Source organism: Carcharhinus amblyrhynchos, chromosome 6, assembly GCF_965287045.1.
Source record: "Carcharhinus amblyrhynchos chromosome 6, sCarAmb.v2.hapA, whole genome shotgun sequence".
In the NCBI taxonomy this organism is placed as follows: domain Eukaryota; kingdom Metazoa; phylum Chordata; class Chondrichthyes; order Carcharhiniformes; family Carcharhinidae; genus Carcharhinus; species Carcharhinus amblyrhynchos.
This window is the reverse complement of record NC_137329.1, coordinates 88,838,713-88,858,828: the sequence shown is the minus strand read 5'-3', so window position 1 is coordinate 88,858,828 and position 20,116 is coordinate 88,838,713. Positions and strand designations below refer to the sequence as shown.

The following is a 20,116-nucleotide window of genomic DNA, read 5'->3' as shown; positions in this document are numbered from 1 at the left end:
AGGAGGCTAACTGCTCTCTTGACAGCAGAGGTGGCTACAAGGTTGCAGGGTGGGAAACTGAAGATAATCATAGAAAATGATATTTAATGTTCGGCACAGAAACAAAGCATTCAGTACAACCGGTCTATGTTAATATGTTCCTCTATCCTCCCTTCTTCATAGAAACATAGTAAACAGGAGCAAGAGGAGGCCAATGATCATGGCTGATTATCCAACTCAACAGTCTGATCCTGCCTTCTCCACATATTGTTTGATCCCTTCGCCTCAAGTGTTATTTGTAACGGCCTCCTGAAAATATGTAATGCTTTGGCCTCTACTACTTCCTATGGTAATGAATTTCATAGGCTGATCACTCTCTGGGCGAAGAAATTTCTCCTCCTCTGTCCTAAACCGTTTGCCCTGTATCATCTGGCTGTGGCCCTTGGTTCTGGACACCCCAATTATCGAAAACATCCTTCTTTCATCTAACATGTCTAGTCCTGTTAGAATTTTATAAATTTTTATTAGATTCCCCCTCATTCTTTGGAACTCCAGCAAATACAATACTAACGAACTCAATCTCTCCTCATACATCAGTCCCGCCATTCCAGAAACCAGTCTGGTAAACTTTTTCTGCACCCCCTCTAGAGTAAGAACATCCTTCCTTAGATAAGGACACCAAATCTGCACACAATATTCAAAGTATTGCCTCATCAAGGCCTTGTACAAATGCATTAACACATCCTGGCTCCTGTACCTGAATCCTTTCACTGTGAATGCCAATGTACCATTTGCCATTTTACTGCCCTCTGTACCTGCACGCTTACCTTCAGTGACTGGTGTACGAGGGCAGCCAGATGTCATTGCACATTCCCCTCTCCTAACTTGTGGCATTGAGACTGTAATCTGCCTTCCCATTTTTGCTACCAAAGTGGATAACGTCACGTTCATCCAAATTAGACAGCATCTGCCAATCATTTGCCCACTCACTCAACTTGAACAATCACACTGAAAAATCTCTGCATCCTCCTCACAGCTCACCCAGCTTTGTCTCACCTGCAAATCTGGAGGGATTACATTTGTTTCCTCATCTAAGCCATTAATACATAGAATGAATAATTGGGGTCTCAGTACAGATCCCTGCAGTACCCCATTAGTCATTGCCTGACATTGGAAAATGACCTGTTTATTCCTACTCTTGGTTTCCTGACTGCCAACTACTTTTCCATCCATCTCAATATACTGCCTAACCCCATGCGCCTTAACACACTAATCTCTTACGTGGGACTTTGTCGAAAGCCTTCTGAAAGTCCAAATACACTGGCACCCCCTCATCAACTCTACTAGTTATATCCTAAATGAATCCGAGTTGATTTGTCAAGCACGATTTCCCTTTCATAAATCCATTCTGACACTGTACTATCCTACCACTGTTTTCCAAGTGTTTGGCTATAAAATCTTGGTAATGATCTTGATAATGATAATTATAATGATGGGCAGCATAGTAGCATAGTGGTTAGCACTGCTGCTTCAGAGAGTCAGGGACCCAGATTCAATTCCTGGCTTGGTCCACTGTCTGTGTGGAGTTTGCACGTTCTCCCTATGTCTACGTGGGTTTCCTCCGGGTGCTCTGGTTTCCTCCCAAACTCTGAAAGATATGCTGGTTAGGTACATTGATCCGAACAGGCGCTGGACTGTAGCACTTTGGGGAATTTCACAGTAACTTCATTGCAGTGTTAATGTAAACCTTACTGGCGACTAATAAATAAATCAAAATAAATAAATAAATAAACAAAATAATGGACTGTAGAATTTTCACCACTACTGGCATCAGACTTACTGATCTAAAATTCTCTGTTTCCTCTCTACCTCGCTTTTTAAATAGTGGGGTTACATTAGCAACCCTGCAATTGTAGGAACTGTTTCAGAGTCTATAGCATCTTGAAGATGACCATCAATGCATCCACTATTTCTCAGAGCACTTCCTTAAGTACTCTGGGATGTAAATTATTAGGCCCTGGGGATTTAATCTGCCTTCAATCCCATCAGTTTTCCGCCCCTGGTCATCCTGCAGCCATGTCTTCATAATCCCAACTATATCACACCTATTTACATCTGCATATGCTTCTTTCCTGATCCAGCTTCTCTGAAATGCATTTTTTTCCCCACCACAACTCTACGTGGTACCATTCAGCTAACATTAAGCTTTCTTTTTTCCTTACTCTGGATCTACACAAAATAAGAAAAAATTGTGGAAAGAGAGGATTTTGCTTTCCTCGTCAGTTTAATCAGAATGATTTTTCTCTTCCATTTATTGACGTAGCTCTTTGATGCAAATAAATCCAATAATAGGACTGAAACAAAAGAGACATGTCAAAAATATATCAGATAAATGCAAAATATTTCGGTTGCTATCTATCTGAAATAAAGAGTGTCATTCTCCAGCCTTGGCAGACAGCATGCAAGAATTCCGTTGTATATTAGAATGGGGTGTCAGCCAAAAATTGGAATTCCTGATGGGCCTCAAGGCAAGTCTCACCCCCCGGGCCCCGATCGGGTTCACACCCATAGTGGATAGGAACCCAATAATTATGCAAATCTGCCCCCCAGAAATAACAGCACTGGACGGGCTTTGGTGTTTCTAATCACAAGCGGGGAGATGGCACCCTGACAGTCCAGGTAAGCATCAACAACCCTCAGAAAGGTGGGTCATCCTCCCCTCCCATCACTCAAATCACAGGCAGCCAACACCACCACAAACTACACTCTCCCACCCTCCCCACCACCACCCCCCCAGCCCAAAACACACGCCGCACGTACAAGTGACCAAACCTCATTACCCCCCCCCCGCCTCGACCCCTTCCCCTCCATACCTGCCACTCAGGCCCCCTTCCCCGTCAGACCCCTAAAGGCCTCCTTCCCCCTTAGATTCCAGTCAGGCCATGTGCCTTGGCAGTGCACATGGCATACTGCCCCCAGGCACTGACATCCTGGCCTGGTACCTGGGGACCTGAGAGTGGGTCAAAGAGATATGTCCGATGGCCATTTGCACCTCTAACACAGCCAGGCTACAGAGGAAAGGTTCCTCAAGAGTCCTGGGAGTTGGGCAGGCTCAGGCTGGAGTGAAAAGGTTGACAAGCACTTTGAATAGGGGTCTTGTGGCTGAACTGCTTTTTCTGGCCCTAGCAAACATGAAGATCACCCCGGCATGGTGATTTCAGGCAGCAAGCCTGATCAGTGGTGATCAAGATCTACGTTCCTGCCTTTAGCTGTGAAAATCTTGACGTGGCCAGGTCACTTTAATCTCCATATCCTCTGGCCTTCTGGCATGCTATTAAAGCACTACATCACTCCATTCTGCAGCAGAGATTTTCCTTCTCCCTGTCAGAAGTCGCAGGTCTGAACAGATCCCTTTGAAGTCCTTTGACGGAGAGATGTCAATTTCACCTGGGGGCTGTGAGGTGGGGGGTCCAATCTGCACAATCCTGTACTCAGCCCCAATGTATTCACATAGCTTAGAGTTGAAGTCTCTGAGGCTTCCCAAAAAGCTGAAATCTTTGAAATCCCCTGGAGTCCACTGGAACCCTTTGATCTCTGCCAATTGCAATGTGCAGTGCCATGAAATAGGCCTCCACTGACAGCTTAATGGATTTCTACTCATAATCCAGTCAGCTGAGTTTATTTTAATTTCCCTTCAAACTTGAATGCATCTCAAGTACCTTCCTTGATTCTAACTGCAAAGTTTACAATGCCTGATTGACAGCTATAGTTTCTTTAAAAAGAATAAATGGTTTAATTACCTCTTTTGCAAACCTCACATGTGCCAGGGAGCAATGCACAGTTGGTACTGCCAAGGCATCTGGCCTGAAGTTGAAGTTAAGTTAGAGTTAAGTTGGAGGTGGGAGCCTGTGGGTCTGAGAGGGAAGGGTGCCTGAGTGGGGATCTAAAGAACAAGGAGGGGCTAAATAAGAGTCTGAGGGGAAAGGGGAGCCTGAGTGTGGGGGTCAGGGTCACCCTTAGGCCTGAATGGTGTTTGGGGGGGGGGGGGGGGGGGGATACCGGCTACTTTAGGGAGTGGGGGGATGGTTTTAAACAAACAACATAAACGTTACCATACAAAGTCAGAAAAGTAAAATAATTTATGATATCCATCTTATACTCAAACATTCAGAATTACCATCAGGTAATGATCAAACACACCACACTGGACATTAAACGGCAGATGTGATCAAGATAGAGCTTATGAATTTCTCAGCAACCTAACCACGTCTGTGACCACAGAGCCACAGCATCTCATTAAAACTCCACCTCCCTTACCAGGATTTTCAATCCTTACTTTTAAAGACTTAGACTTTGAATTCCCTCAAAATCCACTCTGACTCGGACTGCCTCAATGACTGCTCACCTCCAGATTATTCAATCTCTCCTGATTCCATGAGATTCACAAAGCTGCACTCCCACCTGCAATTCCTGGGACTACTTCCAACTCTTTTGGATACTGGCACTCCGCCCACCCCACCCATGGGGTCCATGATAGCCTGCTGACACAGTCCAGGCATATCACATTAGCATCAGATTGTCTAGCCTCACCATGTCTGAAGCACAATGAAACCCCTACCTGACCCAATCAGTAATAGCTGCACTGATTGACTTTGCATCACCCATCCAAACTGCCAAATAAAGCAAACAAATTGATTAGTGACGTGTAATCAGAAGCAAGTTAGGCAAAAATTATTGATTAATAGGATGGATGACTGAGATGATGAATGAAACAAGGATTTATTTTGCTTACTTATGACAAATATCCTTGAAACATTTTCCTGACCACTGATTAAAAACTTAGCTTATTATGTTAGATGTTAAACAATGCAGATGGATTGACTGATTTATGGTTTCCTTTGAAATCAGTTTTACATAGTTAATTATTCACATGTAAATGACAGACATTATCATCTTAATTTCTAGATGGAAGAATATAAAACACAATCTGCATTAGTTTAAAATTAAATAAATACTGTAAATGCTGGAAACAAAAACACAAAGTGCTGGGAAATCTCAGCAGGTCTAGCAGCTTCTATAGAGACTGGAACAATTTCCCCCTATCAGTAGATGCTTTAACCCTCTCCTGTATTCTCCTGCTATCTGGAACTATCCCTCTAGCCCCTTAACCAGATTTGGGGCAGGTTTTCTGGTCTTGCCTGTCTCAAGACAAAAGGTTCCTGTCTGAGATCACTGGATCTTTCAACGGCCTTTTAAATTTTATGTCCCACCCGCAAAGATTCCCGCGGCGGACAAGTTTGGAAAATTTACCCTCGACCTTTTCAGTGAGAAATGTTGCCATGGCATTAGCTGTCTTAATTTCTCAGTTCCTCCCACTCACCCTAATCTGTTGCCCTCTGAACTTGCTGCATTCTGTTCTCACGACATTGTTATCAAACCTGCTGACAAGGGTGGTACTATTCCTGGCTGGTGTACCAACCTCTACCTTAGAGGCTGAGCACCAACTCTCAGACATTTCTTCCCTACCTGCACCAGACCATGGTCCCACCAGTGACAATCAAGCCATTATTTCCAGGATTGCCAGTTTGCTAGCAAAAGAATATTGGATTTGAAATTTCTCTGTATCTCTCTCCACAGGTGCTGTCAGGCCTGTTGAGATTTTCTTGCACTTGCCACTATTTCTTAACAATCATGCTGAAGTGTTCATCCTTTCTTGTTTGTGAAGCCAATATTTAATATGTTTGAACTGAGTCTCTGAAACATATGTTTCTGATGGATTTCAAAGACTGGAATAAATATTGAGATTATGTTTCTGATGGATTTCAAAGACTGGAATAAATATTGAGATTCAAAATAATATTCAGAAGTGAAATTAAGTTTTTACATTCATAGATCTAAAGAACAGCTAAAAATGTTAGAAAAACATTTCTACTTTGCTCATCAAAAAAACTTACTTCTCCAGTTCTGCTATCTTCTTGTCTTTGTCACTCTTTTCATTTTCCATTTCCTTTAAGATTTCTAGCAGTCTGTCCACTTCTGCTTGGGCTTTGTTTGCCTCATCCCTATATTGTGCCACCACCTTCTCCAATTGCTTGATGCGGTCATTGAGGTTTGTACTGGCTCGTGCTTCTGTTGCAGCCTCATAAGACTGAAAGTAAAATGAAGCAAATCAGTCAGATAAATCTATTCGATAGGCTATAAGTGATAGAGTTAATATCCTGACTGCAATTTGTGAGCAGTCAAACAATTTCCAAATCTGAATTAACCCTTGTGTTCTTTGGACAAATATGTCTTACATAAAGGAATACCGGATAACTCTGAACATCAGTTGACTTGCAGAAGGTACCTTTCAGCTCCTCCGTACATTGTTCAATTTATTTACATTTATTTACAGCAGTTTTTGAGACCATTTCACATTCATTTACTATCATCAGTTCATTGACTGGTAGGAATCTACATGAGCTGCAAAATAATATCTTCTTATGCTACCTATCATCGCATTCCTATTACCATTACAGAGTGAATCAACTGGTTGACTGTGAAATACTTCAAATGGCAGGATAAAATCCCTAATGCCCAAGTTCTTGCAAGGAGCCGCATACCTGGCATCAAGAGCATATTCATCAGAGCACAGATTGACAGCCATGTGGTTTGCAAAAAGGAATCCTGCTTACTAATGCTAGTATTCTGCAACTAGCTGAATATAGGAACCTGCAGCACAGGACACACTAAACTCAGACGCAAAGACATTCTGAAAGTCAATCTCAGAACTACTGAGTTGGACCCAATATGTGGGGAAAAGCCAACCCTGGACAGATCCAAATGGAGAAGTCTCAATTGTGATGAACTGTGCTGATGTTCAATGCAAGGGCATCCCAAATCATTGAAAGAAAACCTGGAATTCTGGTTCCTAACAGTTTATTTTTACAATTTGGAAAATAAATATAGGAAAAGAAATGAAACCTGGTGAGGAAAGGGATCAATCTTATTGCACATGACTCAAATAAAATAATGTTTATTAAACTTTAAAACACACAAGAAATACAACAGTAAAGAACAACATTTACAACCAACTAAGATGATGGTTATCCAGACAATATACCTACTTTAATCTGAGTACTTCCCTAAACTCTGAGAATACACTTTCCCCAAAGCAACATCCCAAGGGTTTTAACACAATGAGCGAAGTCTAGCAAATATTACCACACGAGATCTGTAGCTTGCTTTTGAGAAACTTTTCTAGGTTAGGATCGAATTTTTGGTGTCCAATACAGGCAGTTTCTTCTGCTTTCAGCACAAAAGCTTGACCCAGTTTGCAAACTGGGTATGGCTGTGATCTAGGCCACTAGACTGCTGGTCTCCACTTTGCTTAACAAAACATTGGTTTCACCTTGCTACTAAGTCCAATCTGCATTTCACAGGTCCTCAGTGCAGATACATGCCTACCTTCACAATCCTTGACTTTTCATTTCATTCCAACTTTTTCACACTATCAATCTAAACGTTTGAGGCAGAAAGAGAGTCAGGTCCCTTGCTGACAAACGAGCATCCAGTAAAGACAGTACTTCTACCCACTTCTCCAAGTTACTTCGTAAGTAAACATTTGCAAAAAGATATGAATTTCTCTCCAAAAAAGTTTCTAAAAAAATGTATTGATACAGGGTGCCGAGGGAAATTATTTACCTGTTCCTTTATATAGAGGTAATTTAAAATGTGACTTAGTTACTGTTTCTGTAATTGTGGGGATGGTTCCTTATTTGCCTATTGAGGGTGTAGGTTTTTTTCAACTCAGGAAATGACTTGACAGGTATTGTCTGCTTACTCGAATGGTTTCATAGAAGTCCAGAGGCTGCGGAAACTGAACTTGTGCACAAAAAGCTGAGTGTCTTAAGAGAATCAATAGCTTCCTATAATTTTGCTGTGAAGATTCATGTTTGAACCAAAGATGCATCCAATGAGCCAGAAACTCAGCCCACTAAATTTAAAAGGATATTAGAGCATCAGGCTGAGAAGGAGAAATTAATGACAGTTGGTAGGTTAAAGCGTCTGAATTAAAACTACAGCAAACACAGCATGGTATGGGCAACTAGATAGCAAGCACGCTCAAAACTAATGATTTAAAAAAAGGAAAATAATGTTTTAGAGAATGGAAAAGTTGTATCCAATGCTGACACAACAAAGCTGAGAGGAAAAACACATGCTCGAGAACAAACAAAAATTTCTGTTACAATTCCCGTTGAGACTGATAGCTTCTAAAAAGATAAGAGAAGTTTCAGTGACTGACTGGAAGGATCATGCGACAGCAAAGCAACACTTTGATAAAATCACAGTTTTGTACAAATTACAAGTTCTAAAAAAACACAGCCACCATTAGCAACTAAAGGAAAAATTGAAAGCACTGCCTTCTGCAAATTTTCAGCACTGTTAATTCTGTGTTCTGGCTCTCTTGTATGGATCCATAACTGGGATTAGACAGGAAAAACACATCAATAGACCAATGGATCCAATTAACATAATGCTGCATTATCAAGCTGTTTTTAATTTATACATTTTAGAAAAATGGAAAATAAAAATATCACTGCTCCATACCATGACACAGTCCAGAGAAGACAGAGACCAGTGTATCATGCGCCTTCTCAGCCCACTGTTGTCCAATGCAGCAGACTTCCATAAGAACATAAGAACATAAGAAATATGGAGTAGGCCATCTGGCCCTTCGAGCCTGCCCCGCCATTCAATAAGATCATGGCTGATCTGTCGTGGCTCAGTTCCACTTTCCCGCCCTCTCCCCATAACCCTTAATCCCCTCTCTTATCAAAAACCCATCAACCCGCTTCTTAAAAATATTTAGCGAGGCAGCCTCCACCACTTCAACGGGCAGAGAATTCCAGATATTCACCACCCTTTGAGTGAAGAAGTTCCTCCTCAACTCCGTTCTAAACCGCCCCCCCTTTATCTTGAGGCTGTGCCCCCTAGTCCTACTGTCTTTTTTGAGCGGGAAGAGTCTCTCCACCTCTATCCTATCCATCCCATTCATCATCTTATACGTCTCAATGAGATCTCCCCTCATTCTTCTAAACTCTAACGAGTACAAGCCTAGTTTATTCAGCCTCTCCTCATAGCTCAACCCCCTCAACTCCGGTATCAGCCTAGTAAACCTCCTCTGCACTCCCTCCAAGGCCAAAATATCCTTGCGCAGGTGCGGCGCCCAAAACTGCACACAGTACTCCAGCTGCGGCCTCACCAATGCCCTATACAGCTGCAGCAAGACCTCCCTACTTTTATATTCAATCCCCCTCGCTATGAAGGCCAGCATCCCATTCGCCTTCCTGACCACCTGCTGCACCTGCAGGCTGGGTTTTTGCGACTCATGCACAAGGACCCCGAGGTCCCTCTGCACCGTCGCCTGCTGCAGTTTTTCGCCACGTAAGTAATAGTCCTTCCTACCATTCTTCCTACCAAAGTGGACCACCTCACACTTGCCAACATTAAATTCCATTTGCCATTTCCTGGCCCATTCGCCCAGCCTATCTAGATCCTTCTGCAGACTCTCCACACCCTCCGCACAATTTGCCTTTCCCCCAATCTTGGTGTCATCAGCAAATTTCGACACCCTACACTCGGTTCCCTCCTCCAGATCATCTATATAAATGGTAAATAGCTGAGGCCCCAGCACCGACCCCTGGGGCACCCCACTAGTCACCAACCGCCAATCCGAATAGCACCCATTGACCCCCACTCTCTGCCTCCTATTTGACAACCAATCCTCTATCCACGCTAACACCCTACCCCCAACTCCATGTCCTCTGACCTTCTGCAGTAACCTCTTGTGAGGTACCTTATCAAACGCCTTCTGAAAATCCAGAAAGACCACATCCACCGGCTCTCCTCTATCCACCGCCCTAGACACATCCTCATAGAACTCCAGTAAATTTGTCAGACACGACTTCCCTTTAATGAAACCGTGTTGCGTCTGCCCTATCAAGCAATTCCCTTCAAGATGCCTCGCAATGCCATGCCAGGATGGGGCTCCTGAGCCACACCACACAATGGTTAACACACAGTTGACCACCACAGGGCAAACCATCATCTCACAAGATGGAAATCTACCACTGAGATGGTACTCAGATGAGTTGTTATAATACATGGTGTTATAATATATTTTTAAAATCCCTCCTTGTTTTCAGTGGATTTGCAAGTTTTACATTTTTTTGTGAATTCACTCACACATTCCTGGAAACCTGGAGAAAGCAGTGACAACTGGAACTCAAACATTGTAAAAGAAGCAGAAAAATATCCAGAATCACTACGGTATCTCAACCACTGCCCAACTACAGTACAAGCCTTGAAAAAAAAAACTGCATTTTACTGCTGCAAATAAAAAAACCTACTCACAAATAAGCAGAATAAAGAGCTCAACCTCATCTGACCACCATCTGAGTGGTAGATTTCCATCTTGTGAGATGATGGTTTGCCCTGTCGTGGTCAACTATGTGTTAATCATCATGTGGTGTGGTTCAGGAGCTCCACTCTAGCACAGCAGTCTCTGCTGCATTGGCTAACAGTGGGCTGAGATATGCTGGCCTTTGTCTTCTCTGGACTGTCTGCTCGACTAACTGAGCTTTTAGTTTCTCACCTCTCTCTTCCAAATAGTCAGCCTCCAAAGATCACGGACATCAGCTAATGTCTCCCAGTTGTTATTGTGTATATCCACGATCAACATGCCTTGCTTGCAGATGTCCTTGAAGCAGAGATATGGTTGCCCTGGAGATCTTGACCCAATGGCCAATTATTCACCAGAGAAGGTCTAATAGGTATACAGCTCTTATCCATTCCACTGAATGTGGCTAAATCAGCCCAAACATCTCTGGCCAAGTGTACGCTGATGGAATTAGCATGTGCCGGGACCTCACAGTTAGTGCCCAGCTCCTCCCAGGAGATGCCAAGAACGTATCTGAGACAGTGAAGATGGAAACTGTTCAGTCTTTTCATCAGCCTCATATATTTTGCCCTGATCACACCATTGTAGAGAAGTCTGCTAAGATCACAGGCTTGGTTTTCTCAGTCAGGATGTTAGTGTTCCACGCTCTCCCAACTTGGACATAAGAGCTAAAACTTTTGTAATGCATGTAGGTTTCAGCATCAAGTGACAGATTGCGGTTAATTGTGGAGCTGATATATATATATGAAGCTATCAACAACCTTCAGCATCACATTGTCAATGCTGATGGATAGTAGCACGGAAAATCCCTGGATCATGGCATTAGTCTTTCTGATGTTACTGGTCAAACCAAATTCTTCAAAGGGATGACAAAGTCTGTCCATTTGCCATTGAAGATGTCCATCGTTAATGGAATTCTAGGGCAGCATCATCAGCGGAGGGCAGGATGAGTACTTGGCACATCTTTGATTTGGATCTCAGGCAAATAGCTCTTTAGTTCTCTATCATATGGAAGTTGATACTGTGTAGATGACCTGCCAGCATTTGATAGTAGCAAAGATAATATGCCCACAGATAATGCTGCCAGACACAACATCATTTGACTTCACTGCAGACTGGTTTTGAACAGAAGGTTCAGAATTGTTACCCCAATTAAGTTGTCACGGAAAGAGATCACACTGAACTGCTTTGGCAACCAATTTTCTCGAGCAGCTTAAGTAGACCATGTATGCTCATATGGTCAAATATCTTTATGAAATCAATTAAGGCAATATATAGTGGTCTCCTGTATTGACTGTATTTCTCTTGTAATTGTCAGAATGAAAAGATCATGTCAATTCTGGATCTTCCAGTTCTGAAACCACACTGAAATTCTGCGTAGATGCATTCAGTCAAGATTTGCAGTCTGACAAGGGTAACAGGCCAAATATTTTCCCCACAACGCTCAGCAGGGAGATGCCTCAATAGTTATTTGTTGTTGCAATTGTTCTTGTACAGGGTCACAATCTTTCCATCATGCAAATCCTGGGAACTGACCCCTCACTTCAGCAGAGACAGAGAAGTTTGTGCAAATGCTGCAGAGTACTGGTTCCCTGTGCTTAATAAGTTCAAGTGGTATAGAATCAGTACCTGCAGTTTTGCCAAGTTCCTCCACTTTGGCTTCGATATCAGCTCTGACATGACAGGCAGGCTTTCTACAGAGCTTTTTCTGAGAGTGTTCTCCGTAGAGTACAACACAAGGTAGATCCATCTCGCCAACTTTTTACTGCAGTCGCTGAGGACCTCCTTGCCTTTGTTTTCAACAGAGCAATTTTTATGTTTTTAGAGTCACAGAGTCATATAGATATACAGCATGGAAACAGACCCTTTGGCCCAAATTGTCCATGCCGACCAGGTCTCCTAAACTGAACTAATCTCATTTGCCTGCATTTGGTTCACATTCCTCAAAACCTTTCCCATCCATGTACCAGTCCAAATGTCTTTTAAATGTTGTAATTGTACCTGCCTCTACCACCTTCTCTGACAGCTCATTCCATATTTGTATCACCCTCTGTGTGGAAAAAGTTCCCCTAGGTTTCTTTTAAATTTTTCCCCTCTCACCTTAAAACTTATGCCCTCTAGTTTTGGACTCCCGTATAGTGGGGAGAAGACCTTGACTATTTATCTTATCTATGCCCTTCATGATTTTATAAATCTCTGTAAGATCATCCTCCTAAACTCCAGGGGGGAGAAAAGTCCCAGCCTATCCAACCTCTCCACATAATTCAAAGATGCCAGTTCCAGTCACATCCTTGTAAATCTTTTCTGCATCCTTTCTAGTTTAATCACATCCTTCCTACAACAGGGTGACAAGAATTGTACGCAGTACTCCAAAAACGTGGCCTTACCAATGTCTTTTACAATTGTAACATAACATCCCAACTCCTGTAATCAATGTTCTGACCAATGAAGGCAAGTGTGCCAAAGGCCTTGTTCACCACCTTGTCTCTATGTGATGCCATTTACAAAGAACTGTGTACCTGCACCCCTAGGTCTCTCTGTGACATCACTCCCCAGGGCCCTTAGTCCTGCCTTGCTTTATCATATCAAAATGCAACTCCTCGCATTTATCTGAATCAAACTGTCATATCCTGGCCAAGTTGATCAAGATCCCGTTGTAGTCTCAGATAACATTCTTCACTGTCCACTACTCCACCAATTTTGGTGTCATCTGTAAACTTAGCATGTCTCTTACATTTTCATCCAAATTGTTTATTATAAAAGACAAACAACAGTGGACCCAGCACTGATCTCTGCAGCACAACATTAATCACAGGCCTCCAGTTCATAAATAATCCTCTACCACCACTCTCTGTCTCCTACCAGCAAGCCAATTTTGTATTCAATTGGCTATTTCTCCCTGGATCCCATGTGATCTAACCTTACTGACTAGTCTACTATACAGTACCTTGTCGAAGGCCTTGCTAAAGTCCATGTGGACAATGTCTATGCACTGCCTCATTTATTTTCATGGTCATCCCTGCAAAAAAAATCATCAAATTTGTAAGACATGATTTCCCTCACACAAAGCTGTGCTGACTATCTCTAATCAGTCCTTGCCTTTGCAAATGCACATACATCCTCTCAGAATCCCTTCCAACAACTAATCCACCACTGAAGTTAGGCTCATCAGTCTGTAGTTCCCTGGCATTTCCCCGGCATTTCCCCGCCGCCTTTCTTAAAAGCGGCACAACATTTCCCTCCCTCCAGTCTTCTGTCATCTCACCTCACCCCTGGCTGTTGATGATACAAATATCTCTGCTAGGGGGCCCACAATTTCTTCCCCAGTTTCCCACAATGTCTTGGGATACACTTGATCAGGTCCCAGGGATTTATCTACCTTTATATGTATTATGACCTCCAGCACCTCCTCTTCTGTAATCTGCACGCTTTTCAAAACATCACTATTTACTTCCCCGAGTTCCCTAGCTTCCATGTCTTTCTCAATGATAAATACTGACGAGAAATATTTGCTTAGGATCTCACCTGCCTCCTGTGGCTCCACGCATAGATGACCTCATTGATCATTAAGGGGCCCTATTCTCTTCCTGGTTACTCTTTTGCCTTTAAAACATTTGTAGAATCTTTTTGAATTCTCCTTTACCTTCACTGCCAAAGCTATCTCATGTCCTGTTTTTGCCTTCCTGATTTCCCTCTTAAGTGTCTTCTTATACTCCCTATACTCCTCAAGGGATTCACTTACCCCAGTTGCCGATACCTAACATATGCTTCCTCTTTTTGTTGACCAGAGCCTCAATATCTCTAGTCATCCAGAGTTCCCTACTCCTGCCAGCTTTGCTGTTCACACTAATAAGAACATGCTGGTACTGAATTCTCAGTATCTCACTTCTGAAAGCCTCCCACTTGCCAGATGTTTCTTCATCTGTGAACAGCATCCCACAATCAACTTTGAAAGTTCCTGTCAAATACCATTAAAATTGGTCTTGCCCCAGTTTAGAACTTCAACTTGTGGACAAGACCTATCCTCTTCCATATCTGTTTAAAACTAATAGATTCATAGTCACTGGCCCCAAAGTGCTCCTCCATTAACACAAATCCCTAATACTGCCCTCAGCAATTCCGGTGTACAAATAACTCTAAGGCCAATATGGACCATAATGTTGCAAAGCCACGATCTAAATAAAAACACTCTCTAAAGATGCGTGTTAAATGTACAATCAATATGGAAGTTCACTTGCATCTTATCTTGTTATATTAGTCAGGACACAAATCTTTAAGGAGGTGTACATGAGGCCTCGTCCAATTTGAATACAGAGCTTGGCTTACAGCACACTAGGTTGGGGAGGTAAATTAGCAGGGATGCCTGCTCTTAAAGAGCTGTGGCTTACTGCTAAAAATTTCATTATGTAAAAATTACAAGAGCCATTCAGCCAAACCAATGCTGCTGGTATTTCAAAGAATCCAACCTGGACACCTCTATCCATGCAAACTGCAGGCCAACCAGCCTCCTTTTCCTTGAACGTGTAGTCATCTTCAAAGTCCATAGCTATTGTCACAAGCCTGGCTAATGTTATCTGCAAGAGTGTGCCAACTCGGAACTCCAATTCATGGTGTGTCATTTTGTTAATGGGGAATGTGTGAGGAGTCATTTGAAAGACCTAGTGACAAGTTACTTGAGGGACCTGGTGATAAAGCAATCAGCCCATGCACAGTACAACACTTAAAGACGATTCATTACAATAGACAAAAGACACATATATACAATCTGGACACAAATTATCTATGACAGTTAAGTATAAGGCCTATGAAACACAGCCACATGGCTTATGTTTAAATTACCCTTTTTGGTCCAAAGTGTATTTAAAAGATCTAAAAGCTTTAATTACATCCTTCTTCCTAAACAACATCCATGTCAATAGATCGATAAGTAAAGGCCAGTTTATAGTTAGTACACTGTACACAATTGAGGAATTATCCGGGGAAACACCTCTTCTACCAAAAGGTTTCTGCACTTTTGCTTCTTGTCTGCTAGGTTCTAAGTGGCTGGGTGGAATCTGCTCTTCTGTTTTCCAATGTGTTGGCAATTGTACTATTTTTCCCCTTTGATTGTTCTCAGTGTATTTGCTGTCAGTGAACTCAGCTTCCATGGCTCTAAAAATTAACATATGTATGCCTCCCCTCGATGGTTCAATCACTGAATTAGGACATTTCATATCAGCATGACAATACATTCTTCTGGTCTGTCTAAAACCTGCTAATCTCATCACCGGGAGACACATCGTGTAATGCCTTTTGAAATCGACATGAAGATTTTACATTTTTGGCCTGGCTTGCTATTGGCACATCTATGACACCATATTCCTTGAATTTCTCGAATTATGTTTATAGCACAATCTCAGCATTAAAATAACCACACATTACATCATCTGCCATTGTCTTGATACCATCCATGACATTACTGCCTTAAACGTTTCTATCAAATCTGAATGAAAATCACACAACTTCTTCCAAGTCTTACCTTGTATTTGTTTTCCATTACACCAAACAGCATCCCAGCTAAACTGCACCATACCCTCTCAGTTATGCCCAGAGTAAAGAGTCCAAAAGTGAACACAGTACATAAGAACATAATAACTAGGAGAAGGAGTAGGCCATTGGCTCCTCGAGCCTGCTCTGCCATTCAAGAAGATCATGGGTGATCTTTTTGTGGACTCAGCTCCACTTACTTGCCCACTTACTATAACCCTTAATTCCTTTGCTGTTCAAAAGTCTATCTAGCTTTGCCTTAAAAACATTCAGTGAGGTACTCTCAACTGCTTCACTGGGCAGGGCATTCTACAGATACACAACCCTTTGGGTGAAGAAGTTCCTCAATTCAGTCCCAAGTCTGGTCCCCCTTATTTTAAGGCTATGCTCCCTACATTCTGGTCTCACTGTCAGCAGAAACAATCTCCTTGCTTCTATCTTATCTGTTTCCTTCATAATGTTATATGTTTCTACAAGATCTCCCCTCATTCTTCTGAATTTCACTGAGTATAGTCCCAGTCTACTCAGTCTCTCCTCATAAACCAACCCTCTCAACTCCAGAATCAACCTAGTGAATCTCCTCTGCACCCCTCCAGTGCCAGTATATCCTTCCTTGAGTAAGGAGACCAGAACTGTACATAGTACTCACGTGTGGCCTCACCAGCACGTTATACAGCTGCAAAATAACCTCACTATTTTTAAACTCCATCCCCTGGCAATGAAGGATAAAATTCCATTTGCCTTCTTAATTACCTGCTGCATCTGCAAACCAACCTTTTGCAATTCATGCACAAGGATACCTATGCCCCCTGCACAGCTGTATGCTGCAATTTCTAACCATTTAAATAGTTCATTTTGCTGTTATTCCTGTCAAAATGGATGACTTCACATCTACCAACATTGTATCATCTGCCAGACCCTTGTCCACTCACTTAAACAATAGTTCAACTCTAGTCTTAATAAGGGTTTACATAGAATCATCATTTTCTCAGGACTTTTCCATTCTAATCAATTGACATAGTTTTTCATTAGTTTTTTCCATGCCCTACAATAAGAGCACTAATGCAAGCCTTTGTCCTTGGCTCCAAACGAGGTTGATGTTAATTTGGTTTATCCAATCTATATTGGTGCTTAGATTTCATGTGCCAAAATTGTTCTGATCACATATACTCATGCTATTGTCATATCCATTTTCTGTCATTCCAACCTAATTTTGATTAAAGACAGTTCCAACCTCAACCACTAACTTGGAAATGAATTCCACAGACTCACATCATGCACAAATATTTCCCTTCCCTGACGTTCTTAATCGCTTATGTGCAATCTTGCATCTACAAGAAACTGTTTTCATCTACCTTACATCCTTTCATAATTTTAAACGCCAATTTCTTGGTATCAGAAAGAAAGAAAACCATGCTTATCACATACACAAATTTATTGTGGGGCCCAATGAAGCAGAGAGGAAACTTAATTCCCAAGAAAAGTAATTCTTCAGGCTTGCTTGTCATAACAATTAGGGATCAGGGAAGATTTTTTGATTGGCTCTAGATCTCAATTTTTGACCTTTCGACTTCCTGGTATGTGGGTGGGCAGTAGGGCACAGTAAGATGGCAAACACATAGAGGAGTTAAAAATGGAACACACATGCATGAGGCTTGACTGCCTTTTCTCACCCTCAATACATAAAATATTTAGATTTTTTTCTGAAAAGGAAAATAAGACAAATAATGGAAAAAAAACTATGTCAGTCACAACATGCAAAGTGGCTGAAGTGGGTTAATGGATGAAAATAATAAAAATTCCTGCAGCTGAGTAACCAAAGATGCACTTAAATTTAATGGGCCTTTTATAATTGCACTAGAATTTATTGGGGCCACTGAGACCAGATGCCATTCTAAGTACTGTTATAAATTATTCTCATGACCACTGACTCAGCACTTCCCTCTCAAAACTGAACAGCATAACAAGACTGGCATCTATTGGTTTCAATTGAACAGGAATTTCAATTTACTTTTAAATAAATTATCTTTGCTAATATTTAAAAACAATAACATATTTCACATTCTACCTACTTTCACAAGTGGTACAAATTGATGTTCCCATTTACCAGTATAGCATTGGTTGCTGTCTTAATCTTCCATTAACTTTTCTGTGATAATTTATTGCCTTTTGATTCTTTTTGTCTCATCATTGATGCCTTTATATACAGCATTGCCATAGTATATCAAGGACTACATTTTGCTTGCCATGTTGCAGATATTGTTGTGTTTTAGGTTTGCTTTTGTACAGCCCTGATCACAACACCTGCATCCAATTCATTATTTTTTAATATTTATATTGTAGCATCTCTAATTTACAATGATTTTTGCATATTGAATAAAACCTATAATTTATATTACTACCTTTATTAAAAAGGCTACGATGAATAGGCCAGGTCAATCTGACTTCAGTGGTGGGCAAATTATTGGAAACAGAGTTGGTGGATTTTTTTGCGAATGGAAAGCAGTTTCTAGAGTGCTCCACAGGACTCAGTAGGACCGTTGCCATTTGTTGTACATATCAATGATTTGGATTTAAATTTGGAAGGCACAATCAGGAAATTTGCAGATGACACAAAAATTGGCTGTGCAGGTGATAGTGAAAGGGTCTACATTGCTGGTCCTCTCTACCTATATCATGACTGAGTGAGATAGCACTGATTAAGATGAATGTATTACTTAGGTTGCTGTACCCTCTACAGATATTACCAATTTTACTTTCTGCTAAGGCCCTGAAGGAAATTAATGGGGGACATTGCTCCTTCATTTGGAAAAAAGAGATCTGGCTTAAGATTGGCCTCATTACAACTTCTGAGTTCAACAGGGGCCTTGGTGTGCCAAATATAAAATTGTATCAGCTAACCCCTCATCTTAGATTTATATGAGAATGTTTAAAAGGGACTCACTTCCATTTGGTTCAATTTTGAAACTGGCCAGCCAGAATTTACAAACCCTGTTTCTTGGAGACTCCAATAATCACTTGTCTCAGAGTGTGGAATGTGTTCCATGATTTGATTTGTTGACTTCTGCTCTTCTCTACAGGGTAACCTAGATTTTCCTCCGGGTCTTATGGACCATGGTTTTCTCATTTGGAGGAATCAGGGACTCTCAGGGTTATATCAATGATTTGGGTGAGTGTACATACAGAATGCCTTCACCTGTTAAGTAAGCGGCTTTCGAGTTATCGGAAGCTTGTCCATCAAAGGATTTAGGTGGCAGTTATTCCCTCCTGTGAAAGAATTTGTTGATGCTAATTCAGTAAAATCCATAAAGACTTTAGTTACAAAATCAGAAGAATAAATTGGAGGACCATACACATACATTATCATAAAACTTTCTCCATGCAACATTCCTTTAACAATTACAAACCTTCCCCCTTTATCCTTCACACAGTTTTCAGATCTAAATGGCACATTTTTATTAATCAAAAAGGGCAGCACTGTGGCAGTGGTTAGCACTACTACCTCACAGCTTTAGAGACCCAGGTTCAATTCTGGCCTTGGGCAACTGTACATTCTCTCACTGTCTGCATGGGTTTCTTCCAAGTGCTCCAGTTTCCTCCCACAGTCCAAAGATGTGCCAGTTAGGTGGATTGGCCATGCTAAAGTCCAGACTTTACAATCAACTGCAACCTGTTACTAGAGACATTCAGCAGAGGGATCTGAATTGTTGTCTTCCACAAAACTCATGAAAGCCTCAGCTTTAGCCAGGGTATCAAAAGCTTTTGTAGAGTTGTTGAATGTGACCCTCAATATGGCAACGAACAGCAGAGCATACCAGGCTCCAATGGCCTTCAGTTGTCTTCTAACTTCATCAAAACCCTTGTGCCTTTGTTGTACCACCGTTGAAAAATCTTAAAAGAAAGAGGCCTTTGCTCCATCATAGAGGAAGGCCCCACCACCATGAATAGCTGCCATTAATATTTCTGAAGATCTTTGAAGAAATGAAAACACATAATTATGGGCCAGCATCATTGGTTATCCCTTGGTCTCAACGCAAGGAAATGGTGTGCCCTTTCTAATTTAACGCACCCAGTTTTCATTTCTATGTTAAGAAAGCGTGGTAGCCAGTTCTCAGAAAATTTAATTCAAAGATAACCTTCAGCTCCTTCTTTCAAACCAATGACCTGAAC

General features: G+C 41.6%; 1 protein-coding gene across 4 annotated transcripts in view; it reads right to left on the bottom strand.

The window, feature by feature from the left end:
* The window catches only part of LOC145344087 (ELKS/Rab6-interacting/CAST family member 1-like), a 789,164-nt gene that overhangs the window by 611,975 nt on the left and 157,073 nt on the right, over positions 1-20,116 (bottom strand). For all 4 annotated transcript variants that reach the window (XM_080190908.1, XM_080190909.1, XM_080190910.1 and 1 more), the window contains one exon: positions 5,934-6,127. In XM_080190908.1, coding sequence (XP_080047034.1) covers positions 5,934-6,127 — 194 coding nt within the window. The remainder of the gene's footprint in view (positions 1-5,933; positions 6,128-20,116) is intronic.